Raw genomic sequence first — 19,793 nt, 5'->3', positions numbered from 1 at the left:
GGCGTCATACATGGTCTTGTTTATAGTATGGGAAGGCCTTTCTCATATGTTTGTTGTGTGGGGTTGCAGCTGTATACCTTTACTCAGCTCCGCTGATTGATTTACCATTGATTTGCATCACAAGCCTCACTTGTAGACAATAGAACTATATTAAACTCTTTGTACTTCATTACGGTATGAAACCAAATATATTGTGTGGTCATAGTCACAGAAAAGCAATTGTGAGAATGACAAAATGTGTGTCATTGAAGGTCACTGGAGGCCACATTGACCTAGTGGAATGACAGAAAGATTTGGTGTGTATGAAATGAAATTTTGACTGCCAAATGAGGAAAATGCTGGTTTGTAAAGGGAAATTACTTTGAAAATTAGTCACTTATGTGCGTCTCGCCCTGATTGGCTGACGGTGTTGTTTCTGTTTGTCACAGCTTCCTGTCTTGGTGAATGGTTAAGTTCTGCAGACCAATGAAAGGGCAGCTGCGCGGATGCAGCAGTGATCCAGGAAAAAACAGCCCATTGTTCCTGGGACTTCGGAGAAGTGTGACCTCCATCCCCTCCTGCTGGCCTCGCCTGCTTGGCCTTGCTGCGCGCCAAAGACGCAGTACCCTGCTGGCAGGTAGGACACTCATTTGGGTCAGAGGATTTGGAACATGTGCTTATTTTTTATAATACACAGCTTTGAGGCTTCAGATGTTGATACCCTCATGTTGTTGTTATTGTTATTATTCTGTTGTCACATACAGGAAAGCTGCTTTTGCACACATTTAGTGTAAGATGATTTTATGACAGTGATGTTTTGGTTGTTGTGATTAATTATTGTATCATGATATTGTACTGTAGAAAGCGTTAACTATGTCACAAGCACTCACACTGATGTCAGTTGATGTCCTTCAGTTCACAGACGGAGGCATGTGTTACAACCTCGTGTGTGACTGTGTGATGAGTCAGAATGTTCATCACAAGGTTTTGTGTTTGTGTGTCTTGGGATCAAGACAGCACACAGATACGTGTTGAAGAACAAGTGAGCTAAATGTTGTAATGTGATTAGTGAAAGCATTAGATGCTTAATTTATATTGCCTGTCACTTGGAATGTGTTTTTCCTGTATGAAGGATGCACTTTGTATGAAGTATAGCCATTGCCATTGTTGTTACACATATTGTCCAGCAGATGACAGTGTCATCCTGCCATTACCTCAAAGGCAACTCATATTGATCACTAGATTAATGCTGTACATGCCAAAAAAAGATGTACTGTACCAAATGTATCATTTTTGCTCACAAGTATTTGAATTTAAGGTAAAATTGCAAATTATAATTATTTATGAACAGGAAATAAACACTACATATAAATGAACTATTTCGTGATTCAACAGTCAATTTAGCCTATCTTCGTCTCTTTTGTATTGTCAAGTTTAAATTGAAGTAGTCAAAACTAGCGATTCTTTGATTCTTTGGTTGGGATGTAATTTAATTTAATCTTCAGTCAGTTTAAAAACAGAAGCAAGCGACCACATCCAGCTTCTTTCTGTCTTGTGTTATTTAGTCAAAACAATGTTTAACACAGTCAAATCAATAAATGTGATTTCTGTAGCAGATCATAACCGGTCTTGCTTGCAGTGTAAACACTTGTAGTAATAACAATTAACAATCAAAGTCAATCATCTTTTAAATTTTTTATTTACCATCTTACAGCCGATGGCATTGGTCAACAGTGACGTACACTATCTTCATTTTACTTTTTCCTTTATTTCTTGACATTCCAACAACAACAGCTGAGTTTCAGTATGTGTTGATGCACCAGTGCTGGCATGACCTGTGAATGCCCTCGTGGGAAGAGTAAATTTTCCATTCAAATAGATATGGAGCTACAATGCACCTGTGCTTCTGTAAATCCTGAACGGGATGATCTCAGACAGAAATTTTGATGCTTTCGTCCCATGTGCTCCCTAGAGATAGTGGCAGCAAGAGATGGCGGGTGGGGATGGGGGCGGGTTAGGGAAAGAGAAGTGATGTTAGATGTCCACAGCTGTCGGTTTTTAACTGTAGATGCATTACCACTGCTGAAAGGCAAATCATTCCAAAAAACATTCATAAATCTCATGTAGTAGTAGTAGTAGTAATAGTAGTAGTAGTAGCAGTAGTAGTTAAGAAAAGCAGAGTAAATGGTCAGTGGGGGAATCTGGATGCTTACTTCTGGTTATGTCTAATCTGAATTAAAGTTGTTAACCTTTAGTACTAAATGGGTTACATAAATTGAAAAATTTCATAAAACATGGCTGTATAGGAACAACCACCTCACAAAGCAGGTCATACAATATGGCAATAAGGTACAATGTATATTTTTTTATCCGTTACATTGGAAAACTGCTGATCATAATGTTTGTAATAAAGCAGCTCCTCAACAAAAAACTGAGAATGAGTCGCACGTCTCAGCACAGCATGCACTGACGTGTTCATGAAAATAACCTTCCACTTTTTAAGTCAAAATGAAAGCTACTTTGTTGTTTATGTTTGTTATTTACACGAATGATGGCATTTCCAAATTTGTTTTAATGTACATAAACATAATTATTTGATATTTTGTTCCATAGGTTTTGACCCAGTTAGTGGTTGACAAGTCACTGCACTGAATAAAACAATAAATAAAAAATAAATCCAGATATGACTTATATAATTCAATGATTTAAAGCAAATGCCGAGAGAAGCACATACGTATTTACTTGTGCACTACACTGCAGATGAAGTAAAATAAACTCCAATTCACCGTCCCGCTTTTTGAGGCCAACACTTCACAGAACAGTTACAAATGGTTACACTTGATCAGTGTTTTGGTTTTTAAAATCTACACTTTTGAAGTGTTTTGGTTTAACACTGTGGATTAATTAACACTGTAAGATTTAATCGAATATAATCCGCAAATTAGTCATCTTTGTTGTAACTATAGTTCTTGAGAGGTTTGAGGAATTTTGAATGGCACAATGGGGAGCATCAGAACCAGCGAATATCTGGATTGAATCTACTGCAGATGAAGTAAACAGGTCACTCTTAAAGCAGTTTTTAGCTGTTGCCATGAGCATGTGTCTGTCCACTGGACTGGGATGTCCCAGTAGGCAAATTGATTGTGCAGTTGTTCCAAGATGTGCTAAAAACAAGCTAAACTCGTGGCCAGCTTGGTGACTTTATGTGCTTGTTTCACATGCTCTTGCACATGCAGATGTTGAATTCTGAGTCACAAATGGTTGATTCACAGGAGACTACGATTAAAATGGACTTTTTGACTAGTAAACTGTATCTGTATGTGCTTTTCCATTTAGGTCACCATGAGCGGTGGAGTCAATGTGAGGTCCACCCTTCAGCCTCCTCCCCCCTCTGGAATCCCACTCCCACGTACGCTCTTACCCACCTCCCCCAAAAGGGACAGGCACCGCAGGACCAGTGACCTACCTAAGGCCTTGACCCACTCCTCCAAACAAACAGCCATACACACACCCACGCAGTCTCCATCACTGTGCCCTCCGAGCACCAGTCTCCACAAGTCCTCCCGTGTGGACTTGCCGACAGATGTTGGCCTGAAGCCTCCACTCCTCCATCAGACAGGTGAAATTCATGCTCGCCAGACCTCTTCTTTGGCCTACAACAGCCCACTGACCCAGAGGCGGGTGTCACCGCCACACTCCAAAGACACCCTGGATCTGGGAAAGCCCACGCAAACTAATAGAGATTTTTCACTTGATGGTAATTGTAATAGAAATCCATGCACCAATAGAAACCAAGCATGGGCCACCAGCAACCTGCGTTCTCCACTCCAGTTCAGAAGAGTTGACTATTCCAGTTCCAAGGTGGTTAGTTATGTTGTGCCGGGAAGAGAGAAAGAGGCTGCAAAAACTGACCCGTCCGAGTCCATTAATGGTAACATTTACCAAACCCTCACTCAAATTAGTCATCAACCAACCATCAGCGGTCCATGCGAGTCCACCATCCAATCAGACGAAGAAATGGGGACACCGGAGGAACCAAGTCAAGCTTCCTCTACCAGTCTCCCGCTGCTGCCACCAGGCATGCTGGCCATGCCTGTGATGTGCAAGCGACCTGTGGGTATGCTGGATGAAGGCCTGCAAAAGGAGTCTGAATCATCAGAAACACAAGGTCCAAGAGTGAACATGGCTGCTGTTGCTCCCTTCAGCTTCAGGTTAGTGGTCCTCATTTACACACAGTTAAGGCAGCTCCTGATTCACTTTCAAACCACTCTATAAAATACTACATATGCATATTGTCTCCGTCCACTGACTCTCACCCACTCCGGGTAATAAACACAAGCCACAGAGGCTTGTTGTTACCATTCCTGTGTATCTCTCAGCAATCTTACACACAGACACTCACCCTTATCTAAACACTTGGTGTTTATAGAGCAGAGCTGATTGTTAAAGTGTGCACGAGAAAACCTCTAGTCATACTGAATATACTGTCTTTCATAGTCCTTCAACACGGATATAAAACCAGGCAAGGGCACAGGACATGTTTGGTGATTGTGATGTGTGTGTACAGTGTTAGATGTTATGCTTGTTATGTTGTTGACAGGCTGCAGGTGCAGGAGGGTGATTTGTCACTGGACGAACTAAGTGACTCATCTGGATCCATAGAAATCTGCTGCGATGACTTGACACCAGGTGAGACACTTTCAAGTAACTAATTGCAAGTGGTTCGATTATATTTTTTGCTCTCTGAGCAAATCCTGCAGTTGAACTATCTCTGCCTAGTCATCATGAGGGCACAGAGAGGTTGCTTTTAGTTATGTTTGCGTGCCTACGAGATAAATTTACTGTGACAGCCATACAAGACATGCCACAGGCCGATCTATGAGTCTCATTGTGGGACCTGAATAGACTAAGAGACTACCAGTCTCAGTCCATATAAATGTCTCCCACTCATCAGTCCTTAGTCGCCTTGTCTGGAGTAAGGTGGCACAATTTTGAATGTGTGCCTCAGCCCGAGGCTGTGCTGACTGCAGTGGGTCAGGATGAAGAGATGGAAACTAGAGTGCTGAGGATGCTCTGATAAGGGAAGATGACAGTGGTGATGTGGGTCAGTAATGGGATAAAAAGTGTGCACTTATCAACTCGCTGCCAGGCACCATTACATGCACATTGATTTCAGCATCATCCAAAAACTATCACAGAGTTTTTACTCATCTTGCTCCCAAAAGATCATTGTGGCTTTCTCTACTAGTCTCTTAGTGTACTCTTATTTTGAGCGAGGAACAAAAGTGGATGGTTGGGCATTTCTGTGTAGAGTTTGCATGTTCTCTCTGTGCATTTTGGGGTTTTCTCTGGTTACTCTGGTTTCCTCACACATTCCAAAACATGCATGTTAGGTTAAGTAAAGATTTTAAATTGTCCGTAGGTATGAATGTGAGTGTAAATGGTTATTTCTCTCTATGTCTATATGTGCTTGTCTGGTGACCAGTCCAAGGTGTACCCCGCCTCTCGACCGAAGTCTCGCCCATCACCCTAATGAGGACAAGCAGTATAGAAAAAGGATGATTAGATGGCTAATATTTAATAACAATTAGTAGATAGGTAGTCTATGTGACATATAATAAACCACTAACTTGGCTTCATGGTGTCTTTTCTGTAGCTAGCCTGTAAATGTTACCATTGACAAATAAAAGCCTCTAAAGCTTTTTAGGGTTTCTAAAAGCTGGTTGTGGAAAAGTGTGTGGGAGCTCATGATAGAGTGGTACACTCTCAGTAGGCCTCTGGCTGTCTTTTGGCGATCGTGTTGGTCTTCTAATTGGCCCTTCAGCGGTGCTTGAAGGCTTGCTATAGTGTTTTAGACCAGTTGAAAGCTGCATTTACAGCACATGAAGGTAGGGGCTAAGATAGTAATAACAGCAATTTAGGAAGCAGAGGAAGTAAGGGAAATAGAGAGGAACACAGTTGGATAAAGGGAAGTCAAATCACGAATTGAGGGGACCAACGGCTTAAATGCAAATGGAATTTTAATGCAGACTGTTCTGATTGAAACAGTACTTGACAAAATATGATGCTATTATTTATTTATTCTTGGTGACTGAGACAAATAAGTGAAGTAGTTCCTATCTGCCAACATTAAAACCAGTAGTAACATAACCAGATCTTCAGATTCTCTGTCCAAGACCCTTAATGAAGACATGGACTTTTAATGTGGCTGCAGCACCATATGGCCTCAGAGAGGGGTGCACTCATGTTTGAGCATCATTGTGTATGTGATGTTGATGTATGGATTTGTACACTGACAGATGGTTTTTGAACAATAAATGTATGTGAGGTTGTGATTTACATCTGGTCTTTTCTCAAGAATATTAAGGACATTAAGGAAATATTAAGGACACCTGATGTATATACATTCACACCTGGTATTCATTTGTGACATAATCATCTTGCACCTGAGCAATCAGATACAACATTTCAGAGGCAGTCCCATGACTAGTAAGATGCATCAGGACAAAAATGAAACTCAGTCTTTCAAATAAAATGCTGAGGTCATCTGAAGGCAGACAATTAAAAAAAAATATATACTCTGTATATAGCTCCAGGCAACACAATTCAAGGGCTAAAAAATAAAATTAATTCTGTTATTTTATACCGCCATAAAGAAGTTAGAGATATAATATATTATGTGCTTTTCATACATACAATCATGGAAAAAATGATGAGACCACACTTGTTTCTTCAGTTTCTTGTTGATTTTAATGCCTGCCCTAACTAAAGATACCTATTTGGACAAATATAACAATGACAACAAAAATATCTCAACATTTTTTGGCTATTCATGCAAGAACTTAAGTGATTTTGGTGATTACAAGAAAACCATGGAAGTTGCTAGATATCAGCTCTTAAATTAAACTCTTATGAACTATATTTGTTATCATTATATTTGTCCAAACAAATGTACCTTTAGTTGTACCAGGCATTAAAATGGATCAATAAACTGAAGAAACAAGGGTGGTCTACTATTTTTTCCATGACTGTACACACACACACATAACATTTATTTTTATGTTTATCAATTGTGTTTATTTTATAATAAATGATAATAATACGTCATCTGTTGTCCCATTTTTAGCATTACGATAACCCTGCATGCATCAACAGTAGTTATGAAACACATTGGGCTATACAGTAAAAGTTTGTTAAGTAGCTTTAAAAACTAAAAAGTAGTAATTCATATTTGCGGTTTAATGTTAATGATATTGCTGATATGTGCAACTTAGTGTCTCAATCTTATAAATGCCTCTTATAGTGGACACGCGTAATATACAGTATATTCTTGGTGAAAACTGTCAAAGCGGGGCATGACATGTCAAACATAGAGCAGTCATCCCATCCATCCATCCATTTTCTATGCCGCTTCTCCTCATTGGGGTCGCGGGGGTATGCTGGAGCCTATTCAGGGAAGTGCAATGACAATGTCAAGACAAAGTCACCATTTAAAGCACCTAAGACAAATATTTTGTCTTCTCTCAGGATGCCAGTAATCGTCTGTAGCTGTGGATGATTCATAATGAGAGTGTGACGTTCATCATGCTACAAAATGGTGTTTTTGTTACGTTCACATTTTATGCCTCCGGATACACTCATACCATTGTCATGGCAAGTTCTCCAAATTCTCAAGCCATTGAGTCACACTGTGTCTTATCACTATCCTCATTCATGAGTCACATATGAGTCACATGAACAGCCTGCACCTATCAGTAAGTTATCATGGTATTTGGCCTTAAAGTTGACATTAATAGCCATGTTATATATTGGGGTAGTGTGTGTGTCATAGCCAAGTGTTCAGTGCGACATCCTGTGGACCCCAAGGTTTAGCATGTGCGGACATACTGTAATGGCGATGCCGTGAGGCAGGATATCCCCTCTATGTCTTATACACTTCCTCTGCTTCTCTACAACACACACATACAAGATCCTTCCTCACCCTGTCCTCTTTCTCCTCTTCTAAGTTTATTCAAAATCTGCATCCTTGTTTTGCGTTTAGAGTCACACTAATCTTATTTCTGTCATTTTCTTCTCACTTCTACACCCTCAGATCACGCTTATCTCATACTTGCACACAAAAAGAAGAGGAACTAAGGAGCACTTTGTGACGACAGGGAGTGGGTGAAAGTGAGACAACGCGCCATCTGCATCTTAGAACGGGATATGAAAGTTAAAGATGCTCTGATATAATGTAATTATTTATGTTGTAGTAAACATGCATAATAATGTGCCTCACAGTGTCCAAGCCAAGTCACAAGGCTATGCTGTAGAGATTTATTTTGAGACACTCGCGCAAATACAGTCATGCAAAGTAGAGACACCTTTCCTCACTCTGCCCGACGACCTGTCTCTCCTTTCTTCACCTTCCGCTGTGTTTTCAATCTATCCATTCATCCTTGTATCGCTACACTTAAAGTGGCTTTATTGTGAGCGTGTGTGTCAAAGTATTTTCCTTAGGTCTGGGCCAGTTTGCCAGTGTTTCAGCTGGTGGTAAGCCCTCAAATGCCACACACAAATACACACAAATCTCTGACATGCTAAAAGTGTGTGTGATCGGTAATGAATGCAAAGTCTAATACTGGGCGCTGGCATCCATCACACACTCTAACCGCCAGATGTCAAGCCAGATTGCTCAGGTAAGTAGCACACCCTGCACAGGCACCATGCTGTGTGCACTAAGTAGAAAAAGAGTGTATGTTTACATCCACTGTATATTAAAGTGATTAAGCTGTGGAGCCAGAGAGAGCACTGGAACAAACAAGTAGCTGTGTGCTGCCAACACACACTTAACCCGTGTGTGTTTGTAGGTGCTTTCAAGAACATCGATGTGTGCCTTTGCCCTCCTGTACCGCACAGACCAGGCTTGTACACGACCGCTCTCATTTAACTAACCCTAATCCCTCATCAGAGAGGTATAAGAGTTGATGTACGGCACCTCTTATCTCAGAATTACATCACCAAATATGCCTGCAACCAGCCCCCGAACCCCTATAAGCGTCAGCACAGAGATTTTACCTCAGTGTGGCTTTACCACTTCATTATTACTAAAGGTTAACTGACACTAATTAATGGCTTTTAGCATACAATGGGCCCATATACTTATATGCATGCATTTATTACTCATGCAAAGCTTCAGTGTATGCTATTGTTTAATTAATGACTGATGATTTGATGATTTTGCATCAGATTTGTTACGAGAACAATAGATGCAAAGTCAAGCTCCGACCTGTATGGAGACAGGATGCATAGAGTCAACTGCAAAAAGTTTTATTGATCGATTTGTTTTGTATAATGACTTTAAGTAAGGGGTTATGCTTTACCATCACTATTATCACTAATGGAAATGGATGTTTCTCTTTTTATGGCTCTCTATCTAATCATACCTCAACCTAGCTAATATATTGAAAGGAATATATATAGTTTGTTTTTATCTGAAGCAAAGTATCTATGTGCTGTGTTGATTGAGATGGGATGTCCAGCAGTATGAAGGAATGTCGTTGAATGTGCAGGAGCACAACTTAATCCCTATATGGGGGCTTCTCTGGCCTTGTCTCATCAATGTGACACATTGGGAGACAGAGCCACGCACGCAGACACACATACATGCACATTCAAGAGGAGCACAGGCCGAAATATCTCCACCAACACCCACACAACGCTTGTTTTAAACCAGCACGTTATCACAATGGCTGTGCTGAGAGATGGATGAGATTGCACAGCCATAGCTTAATGGCCTGTGCATTTAGGCGTGGATGGGTTATGTGGTGTGGATATGGAAAATGGACGGGAGGAAATGGAGATGAGTGGATTGTTGATGTGATGCAGGTGGTGGTTCTGGTGATTATTTTAGGTCTGTTGGCTGCTAATTAAAGCAAAATTACAGCCCTGGCCTTCCTTGTGCATTTGGCATTGTTTAATGTCCCGTTAAACCTGAAGCCTTCTTATGATAATTTAAGATAATCATGGGTGGGCTTCCTGTGGTTAACACACTTAACAAAATCTGCTTGTGAATAGATGAATAAGGGGGCAAATGAGATTATAAAGGATTGGATATGCAGGTGTGTGCTGGGGGTGTCTTTAGTCTGTCTGCAATATTTGACACTGAGGATCATTGCAGTCACACGGTGCTCACCTGATTGAACTGCATGTGACTTTTTTCTTCTAAATGGATAAGAACAATTATCTGAGTTGTACAAACTGGATGTGATGTGTGAAAATTAGCTGTGTTATTTCAATAGAGGCACATGGACCATCCTAATTTAGATGCTGGTAATATATTGCCAAACCCTTGTGTTTGCACTCACTGGTGTGCAGCATAGCACAGCATCTGTGGTTTGTGTGTGAGGGAGAGAGAGTGTGTGAGAGGGAGGGATTGGGAGGGAGGGATGAATCAGCCAGTGGAAGGACGGCGCAGCAGAGACAACAAAAAAGAAGGGAATGATAGCAGAGGATGAAGGAGAAGGCGGGTGAATGAGACAGTGGGGGTAGGTTTAGCAAATGGGCAAGTAAGGGACAAGCAGAGGGAGGAGAGACCGAGGAGGGGTGGTGTTGCTGCTGTTGCGACTGTTTCTCTTGTCAGTCGGCCGCTGCCTGCCTCACTAGAAGGAGGGGATGCAGAACAGGAACGAAGCAGAGGTGGAGACAGAGAAAGCGGACGGTCAGCACTGCGTTTTGTTCCAGCAGCTCTACTGTCATCTGTAAGGTGCTCTATGAAGAACTGCATTTATTGGACACAGGTCTGCACATCCATGGAAGATGAGTTGTAAGTAAGGGCAACTGCTTCAGCCAATTTGTACCAGGACACTTGTCATTTTTAACTGGGGGCTGTCGCTCAGCAGGGTGTCAGGCACATCTACAGTAGTGTAGTGTACTCCCATAGAGACCGAAAACCAAGACAGCTTGGATCTTTTTTTATCACTCCTTTTCCTGTCTTTCACATCGTTTATTTTATCCTGCTTGTGTGTGTATCAGAGCATGCCCCTGTTGTTTGGCTCTCTGCAGGAGGGATGCTGGAGGCTAATGTTGCTAACATTAGCATGACAGCAAAGTCAAGGGAGCTGCACCTCAGGACTCCTGCTGTCTCCAGCCAGAATTCTTCAGCCCAGTCCATGGCCTCAAGGAAACCCCCGGCAAAGCCATCTGCTCTGCCCCAGGGACCTTCTCGTCCCTCCAGGTCAGAGCTGAAAGTCTACCGGCCAACTACTGGGTCCATTCCAATTCCAGTCCCCAATCCATCCAAGCTCCGCAAGCAGCGATCACTTGGCAATTTATGTGTGCTCACTGATGCTGAGAAGAAGCTGCACCTGTACCAGACTCCCAGGTGGAATGATGATTGCGGCCAGCCTGGTGCTGGCACGAACAAAGCTGGGAAGACTAAAACAGGTCAGGATGTGGGTGGGAAAACATCGCTATCCAGAACACTTTCAAAGTCAGAACAGTCCCTTTTCCAGGGAAAGCCTAAACCTTTTAACTCCCAATCTGTGACATCAAATTTGGGCAAGACGAGTAGAATCCCAGCACCCGGAAAACCACGGGGCCCTTTTGCAGAGGTCAAGCCCATCAGCAAGACCTCTGAGACAGGTCAGAGTCCAGGACCAGACCTTGCTGAACACCCAGTTAAGGATAATGGTACCCTAAGTACTGGGGATAATGACAAGAAACTTGGGGAGAGGGGAAGATCTCCCGTTTTGAACGAGGACAAGAAGGAGAGGAAGGTTGTAGAAGAAGACGATAAGAACTTTTTAAAGGTCGACCCGGAGTTAGTGGTGACAGTTCTGGGGGACCTGGAGCAGCTGCTGTTCAGCCAAATGCTAGGTGAGTCCACTATTTCCTAGGCCTGTTATGCATGGGTTCAAGCATGCGACCATGATCACTTAAACTGTCTACAATGCAATGTTATTGGCTCCTTGGGAGTGAATGGGCTATTCTGCAGTTCTGTGCACAATACAAAGATGGGCGCCATTGCTATGTAGAAATCCTTGCAAACAACACACTGCAAACAACAGTGGAGCTGTCATCGAAAAGGACAGATACTGAAAGATGTTGTATGTCATTGTCAATTGCACTGTTTACTACTCTGGCCCAGCTTTTCCAAAGACTCAACATTGTTGATTCATTAGTCAGCATTGAAGCAATTTGAAGCAATTCGTTCTCACACATTGTTCTCTATTGAAGCAATGAAGCATATTTCCATGTATATATTTGTTTACGTTGTCGAGAATCCAAATTGGCCATTCATGATTAAAGACAATGTGAGTGGGACTAGTAGGGAGTGCTTTCAGTCGGTAAATAAAACAACCACATATGTCAGGCTCTAGTCACAGTGGGCAACGTATTTAGCCTCCTGCAACTCCCTTGCACGCTCATGCCCTCCCTCCCACCTCTCCTCCATGTCAATTCATCTCTAGGCCACCGACAGATGGTCACCAACTATCCACCACCCCCGATCTTGCCCTCTACCTCCTTCTGTAATGTTACCGGCAGCAATGTTTGGGAGGAAAGACGGGAACGGTGAGTGGGTAGTGGTAGAGTGGGCACAGAATGGGCGTGTGACAACACACACACACAAATGTGCACACATAAGGACATGCATATTTGGTCATCCAACCCCAATTTATTTACCAACTCATTTTGCCAAGTGTGGGGAAAATAGCAGTGCAGGTTATTTAAAATCTGCATTATTTTGTCTAATATGATCACATTATTTTGCTGTATTTTGTTATGGTTTGCTCTTATCACTCACTGCACCATCACAGCCACAAAATCCCAGCTTGTGTAATCTTGCTGCTGCAGTCTCCTTGTACCTGCATTACCACAGAAGTGTGAGTTGTGGGTTTGACCTTGCTCCTTGTTATTGTCCTAGTTTGGATGTTGCTGGCCAAAACTTTGGATGGTAACAAGCTAGAGACAAGAGGAGAGAAGGCAGCAACTAAATTGTGGTCGTAACATGGAAAAAAATGCTTCTTCACAAGCAGAAATACACTGTCCAGTTGGTGCGGAGAGGGAAGAGGGAGGAAGGGAGGAGAGAGCCACACGGACAGTACATTTGTACATTGCTCAAGGAGTTATTCCTTGATTTCAATGTGTTCAACGTTTCACACCTTCCTTCCTTAAGTGCTAGAACTTGCCATTTTTGTTGGCAACATGTTGGGTTATTTTGTAGCCATACTCAATAAAAAAGCAGACACGTGTGGTTTAATTGTGTTAGTTGGAAAAGAACTAAAGCACCAACTGGTTATGACGTGATGACTGGCATAACGGAGTTAGGGGACAATGACGTCCGGGTAGGGTTTGAAAGCAGGCTAACAGGCACGCTTTGTATTAAACACATGTTACAAACATAGTTGGACTCACGCAGTGTATTATAACATGAAAAAAGTGAGTCGCCAGCGTGGGGATTCTTTGTTTGGGCTCTCAAGTCCGCCCATTACAAGGGCAAACGGACTAGTTTACTACTACTACTTTACTACTACTAGTTTACTACTAGTTCTCATTTGAGTTTTCCAAATGAATGTGCCTTAAATATACCGTAGTACAGTCATACGACGTACCCTACGTCGTACCCTCACTCATTACGTTTTTTCAAAAATTCATTAATTAATAATACATGATATATTATTAGTAAAACAATATATATGTATATTTAAGCAAATTGTATGTGTCCATGGCCTATATTAATCATTTTCAAGCATTAAAATGGCTAAATGAATGAAAATACAACTGCAAGTCATTCAAAAGAGGCGATATGAAGTGTAGCACAATATCTGTGACTTGTTGTGTGTGCCTTTAAGAAGCTGGGCCTGGGAAGTGACGTGTGTGACATCCACTGATCTGTATTATATATCTGGATAGCTCATACGTCGCTGAAGCCACAGAGACGCCATCTTACCACTCACATCTCGACTACATTGGCACAGTGTCCATAGCGTACAAAGCAGATGAAGAGGCTCGCAGAACATCTATATTTTAAATTAAAAAGCGGGGTGATTCTCCCATTCCGTCAAGTAACGCAACCTTCGTCCCTTAAAAACGATTTGATACGTTATTCTCTATCTTTTGGCTATATTAAATGTAGTTTTTCCCCTTCCAATTCTCATTGCCTTTGGGACAAAATTCTACTCTGCACCCTGGCTCAGCACTCCCCTATAGCAATGCATAGTTTTACTCCTCTAGAAAGAGATTTTAATTTTAACTGCATATCCCATCCCTTTTTTCCACTAAAATCCATGGTCATGATCCTTTACTTTTTTTTTCTTACTTTCGTACAATGGTTTTGAAATAATTGAAAACCCACACATACTATTTTTTTCAGTATTCCTACATTTTGAAGCTTCATTCTCCAATAACTTTGTTTTTTTTCTCTTTTAATTTCTGCCATCCACCTTTTTCTTTGCGTTTTCTGCTCACCATTTCCAAAACGCTCGTGTCTTCTTTGTTGGCTTTTTGACAGAATGTAGGCCTATGTTTGATTGACAAATGATCGTCACAACGTCATCTGCTGGTAGGCCTAAGTGTTAGACTGTTAGACAGGGCTGGTCTATGAAAAAAAAAAAGGACCAATTATCGGCCGTAGACAGGACGGCGGTTCTGGACTTTTCCAGAACTCACAGATTACCAGTCCGTCGCTGTACCCGAGTCCTTATGACTAAGCTTAAGCACACCTGTTGTGTGAGGTTAGTCTGAAGACTAACCTTGCATTTAGTGTGAGTGGGTAACAAACTAACAGCAGACTTAACAACTCACAAGTTCTCACATAAGTCATTGTCCGAGAAGTGTTTCTTGCGAGTGGCAATATGGCGGCCGTGTGGCTTCACAAGTCATCGCCAATGGGCTATGCAGACTTATTAGTACAGATCAGTGGTGACATCAGCTGGCTAGAGTTGACTGTTAGCTGAGTGTTAGCAGCAGGTTGGCAGTGTAGAGAGTGGCAAACCGCAACTACTGTGTGAATGTTAACTGCATGTGTTCTCTGCTTGTTAATAAAGCGATTGAAGTGCATTGTAAGTCTCTTCTTAACCGTAAACAGCTGCAGAAGAATAGTATTCTATCGTGGTCTCTCGGTGTCACTAACATTACACTGATGAGACAATAGCCACAAGGAAGTATGCTGCTGTACTAACTATTAAAAGTCTTGTCATCTTATCTTACTAATGTCTGGCTTATTTTCTATTATTATGTCTACTATATTGGGTAATGTAAGTGTAAAGGTGGCTCTGGGGTGTTATTTTATGTCTGGAGGGCTGTAATAATGGTAAAAACTGTATTTAGAAGGCCATCAACAGGTTTCCTATGCAAAAATATTGCATTTATTAATATTGAATCCTACATGCCAAAGGGTGAAATACACGCAATATTTTACAATAACTGAGACAGTGTACAAGAACCGTCGAAACTCAAATCATACGAAAACTGTGGCGTTCGAAAACCGAAGTTCCACTGTATATGAAATTATGCCTTGGACAGCCTCACAGACAGACAGAACAATGATGTAAAAAATGGGGCTGTCAATTGATTAAACATTTTAATCAGATTAATAACAGTTTTTAAATTAATTAATCATGATTAATGACCATTAGTAACTATGTCTGAAATATGCCAATTTTTACTGTATTTAATTAACAGAAAGATACATGACAGGACAGGTTTATATATATTCGTATGTATTAACAACTCCAAATGAACTGAATATGTCAATCAAGCTAATTTCAAGTAAATTTACTTGTTTTCAGTGTATTTTCCAGCATACTTAAATGTAGCAAATTGTACATCCAAATTAAGAGCTACGAAGTGTGTGATAAGAATATCCACTTGTTTGTTGCTTTTATTTATCTTCCACTTTATTTACACACACACGCATTATAAAGCCATTTTGTGATGTTCGGAGTGTCCCTGAATGCATTTCGCATTCTTGTAATGACAATGAGGAAGTGTCGTTCCCAGGATAAACGGACTAGAGATGTCTATCAGTTGGCGATACTGTACATAGAGTAAGTAGCAAGTAGGAATTGTACTGCTTTTGAGGTGTTCATGTAAGAATGAAGTTATAAAACAGTGTCAGACTCTGTGTGACTGTGTGGGGCCCCTCCGTCTGCCGTGCTCGCTCTCTGGTGCGCACGTGTTAATTACACAAAAAAATTTAACGTAATGAATGAAATAAATTATGTTATTTTGGACAGCCCTAAAAAAATGAATTTATCGGTATGACAGACTGCAGACTATTTTGTCACACAAAGCACAGCAGGTTTGTGGGTTAGGTGTGTTAGCCTTCTGAAGGCTAATTGGAATTTACCCAGTAGATTGCGGCCATGCTCATCCTTTATCATATCCCCATTTCCATTGGGACATGCAGCTAATTGGTTTCAGCACACATGCTCTGTCATATAGGAAGATAGATTATACAGTGCATCAACTGGCAGTTCCTCAACCCTCGTCACAATTTCTCACTTTCCTGCTATGAAAATGTCCTGTGCTGTCACATCAGGATGAATCTTAACTTTATCTTGACCGCAGCCTTTAGCCATATCCTGTTTGCTCCTGGCACTGGAATGGGTTGCTCTGTTTTGCACGCATCTTGTTATGTGACAGCAAGCAGCATGCACTGTGACAATGTCCTTTCCAGACGAGCCTTTAGCAATAAACCAAATGTCTTGGTGTGGTCAGAATAATGTCAGTTTCAAGATGGGTCTATGTGAAGTCCTGACATATATCCCTAAAGAAATACCAACATTCATTTTTGTCCACTATTGTTTTCAGCAATACTATGTGAAATAATAATTGATATGAAGTATACACTGCGACTGGCTGGCGACCAGTCCAGGGTGAACCCCGCCTCTCACCCTAAATCAGCTTGGATATGCTCCAGCATACCCCTGCGACCCTGGTGAGGACAAGCGGCATAGAAGATGGATGGATGGATGAAGTATACATGGGAAAACCAGCAAATAAATTTTATTCAAAGAACAAAACAGACAGAAGATGTACGCATTGAGACTGACATCATCATCAATTAATTAATCATCAGTTGGGTTATGCAGCTCGTGCCTTTCATGCAAAGTCATAGCTGGGATGGGCTCCATTACAGTAGGTGTACTTAAATTTGTCCATAGTGTGGGTGCTCTCATTGGTATGAGAGTTTGAAAATATATGATGGTCACCCTATTTTTGCCCCTCCCTTACCCTGGACATACACGCAGTGGAGCTATATTATAAAGTACATACTAGTATCCGTTTTGGTTTTTTTTTTAGCAATGAGAGATTAAGAGATTTGTGTTAATTGGATACAGATAATTATTAGATTTGTGCTTCATGGGCAGCAGCCTTGGACTTGGAGTGCCAATCCTCACAAATGCAGCATGAAATACAAAATATCAACTTTACAAGTATCCAGCTTTCACATACTGTGCATGGTGGTGGCTAATGCATAGGTTAACCAAGTATCCTTTACTTTACCTGTAAAATTAATGATTGGCACCATGTGTATAGAATGCTGCTCTGGCTGCTGGCCAATCAAAAGCATTTGAACCTCAGATGTGTTCCTTTAATGACACCTTGGGGTCCCATCCAGCACCCATAATGAGGTGTGTGTGAGAGGGTAAGCTCCCTCAAGCGATGGCCTTTCTCAGCATGGGGCCACTGCGGGTTACAGCGCATCCGTTCTAAGACTCAGCAAGCACTTGGATTAGTCTTTGCATAAAGATAATGAAAAGATTCAGCCTCCATTTTACTAATCACAGATCTATGATCCTGAAAAAGGCCATCAAGTCTAAAGTGAATTACAGATTAAATCCTAAAGGACATCTGTTTGGATGGAGATTTGAGTTTATGTGGAATTTTACTTTACAAAGGATCACATAGAGATGATACTGTAGGTTTAGGTTAAAAGATTAGTAATTTCACTGTTGGCTGAGCCCATGACAAGAATCAGGGTCTGCGCACATTTGCTGACCGCAAATGCTCAGCAGAACCAAGTAAAAGACAATGGAGTGACACACAAATGTCTTAAAAGGTCACTGCCAATGTGTGTGTGCGTGTGTGTTTGTGCACGCATTGATCTCTCCAGCATCCTTGGCAGCTGCCTGTAGAACAATAAACGCTTCAGAGAAATTGTTGAAAAAAAGAAAAACCACACACACACGTCTGGTAAAGGCGACTGAAGGAAATGACACACTTTCAGAGTGTGCCACTACAGATCATTTCATATCGTCTCCCGTCTCTTTCCTAAGGTTCTTCTTTTTGGTGTTTTTCTTGCTTACACTCAGCCCCTTTACTACACTCACAGTGTGTCCTGTAAAGCGGGTTCACCCAAAGCATACGTTTCCACCCTGGGCTACCTTCAGGGCAGTCATGGTCTCATCGAGGAGGTAGTGACATGACAAATAAATACAAACACCCAAGGAGCTTGCAACATGAAGTCTCCTTTCAGTCCTTCCTACTCCTCTTCAATGCACTCAGCTATGATGAGAGTTAATTGCAGGCAGCGTTCTGTCACCACTCAGAAAGCAAAGAATATATTTATGGTACAAATGTTTGAGGCAGACAGACAACACCCTGTTTTTAGCATATCAGGGATGTGTCAAGTGGAACGTAAATGTGTCACAATTGGGTCCATACACAATACGAATGCATGTGTCATTATACAAGTCCCCCCAGAGGTTGCGCATATGTCTGTGTTTACAATACATTGTAGTGTGTCTCTAAGGGCTTAATGTTGGAGCCATTGCATTAGTGCTGTCTGCTTCCTGCCGTCTTCCAACGAAATTATATTAGTGCACTTCTTGTTTTTGTCTCATCAGCTCTTGCAAAACATGCACACGCACACACACACACACACACGCACACACCTACACACACACACACACTATATGTATACTGTATATACACAGACATGCTGAACTAAAAAAATCAAAGTTAGTCATTAAATGTTCTGTTATTGACATTTATTAATGTGCCTGGAATGCTCATGCATTAAATGACATGCATTATGTTGTATTTGAAAGTTACTCTGAAATCAATAGGAGCTCTTTAGCAAAATATCAGTACCTGTATATCATATAACATGACACCTGAGGGCTCTTTAAGCTCCCTATACTGTATACCTGGACCATTTTGTGCAGTTTAGAGATATTAATGCAGTCTGATATAATGCATTTCTGTGATATGTAAAAGGCGTGTGAGAAAAAGGCATAGATGAGAGTTATGTAGGCCACACTGTGATGAATTCTTAGTATTCACGCTCACTCTGTTCTATTTGTGTATTATGATGGCTCTCAGATAAAAGTGTTCATTGTGGCTGGATGCTGTATCACACACAAGATGCATGCTATGATGGCAGTTTGTTTATCAACCATCAATGCCGATGATGTGTCAGTAGTCAGATGTAACAGACCATCACCTATTGATTAGCTAGAATGCAAATAAATCCAATAGCAAGATCCAAAACCTACAAAGCTGAACTTTGTAGAGGGGTGGAGCATGGGCCAATGAAGACTCTTACTATATTTTGGTGAGGATCTGGATAAAGGTTTAGATATAGGGATTGCATTTTCACCGTTTGAGTCCCTATGGCGTCACATTATGACAATTTTTCTTCTTAAATGTTATGTAATTTAAGTTTTTCATTCATCTGGTGGCGGTAGTGTGCATTGACAGTGCCTCGAATTATTAGAATATAAAACAGCATATACTGCCACAGGCATCTATAAAATATAATGTAACAAAACTGTGCGTGTCAAACATCCAAAGTTCTCGTTTTTTACCTTATAGAACTGTCTAGA

General features: G+C 41.2%; 1 protein-coding gene across 11 annotated transcripts in view; it reads left to right on the top strand.

Moving 5' to 3' along the window:
- LOC129186146 (neuron navigator 1-like) overlaps positions 1-19,793 on the top strand; it is a 115,225-nt gene that overhangs the window by 2,626 nt on the left and 92,806 nt on the right. For 7 of the 11 annotated variants that reach the window (XM_054784235.1, XM_054784318.1, XM_054784652.1 and 4 more), the window contains exons 2-5: positions 429-616; positions 3,316-4,190; positions 4,580-4,668; positions 11,023-11,835. In XM_054784235.1, coding sequence (XP_054640210.1) covers positions 3,322-4,190; positions 4,580-4,668; positions 11,023-11,835 — 1,771 coding nt within the window. In that variant the 5' untranslated portion in view covers positions 429-616; positions 3,316-3,321. Of the gene's footprint in view, positions 1-428; positions 617-3,315; positions 4,191-4,579; positions 4,669-10,474; positions 10,784-11,022; positions 11,836-19,793 lie in introns of those variants that run through there. The other 4 variants (XM_054784813.1, XM_054784736.1, XM_054784899.1 and 1 more) reach the window with 3 other exon arrangements.

Source organism: Dunckerocampus dactyliophorus, chromosome 1 (assembly GCF_027744805.1).
Source record: "Dunckerocampus dactyliophorus isolate RoL2022-P2 chromosome 1, RoL_Ddac_1.1, whole genome shotgun sequence".
Classification (NCBI taxonomy): Eukaryota; Metazoa; Chordata; class Actinopteri; order Syngnathiformes; family Syngnathidae; genus Dunckerocampus; species Dunckerocampus dactyliophorus.
Note: the sequence above shows the minus strand (reverse complement) of the source record. Positions and strands in the feature narration are given on the sequence as shown.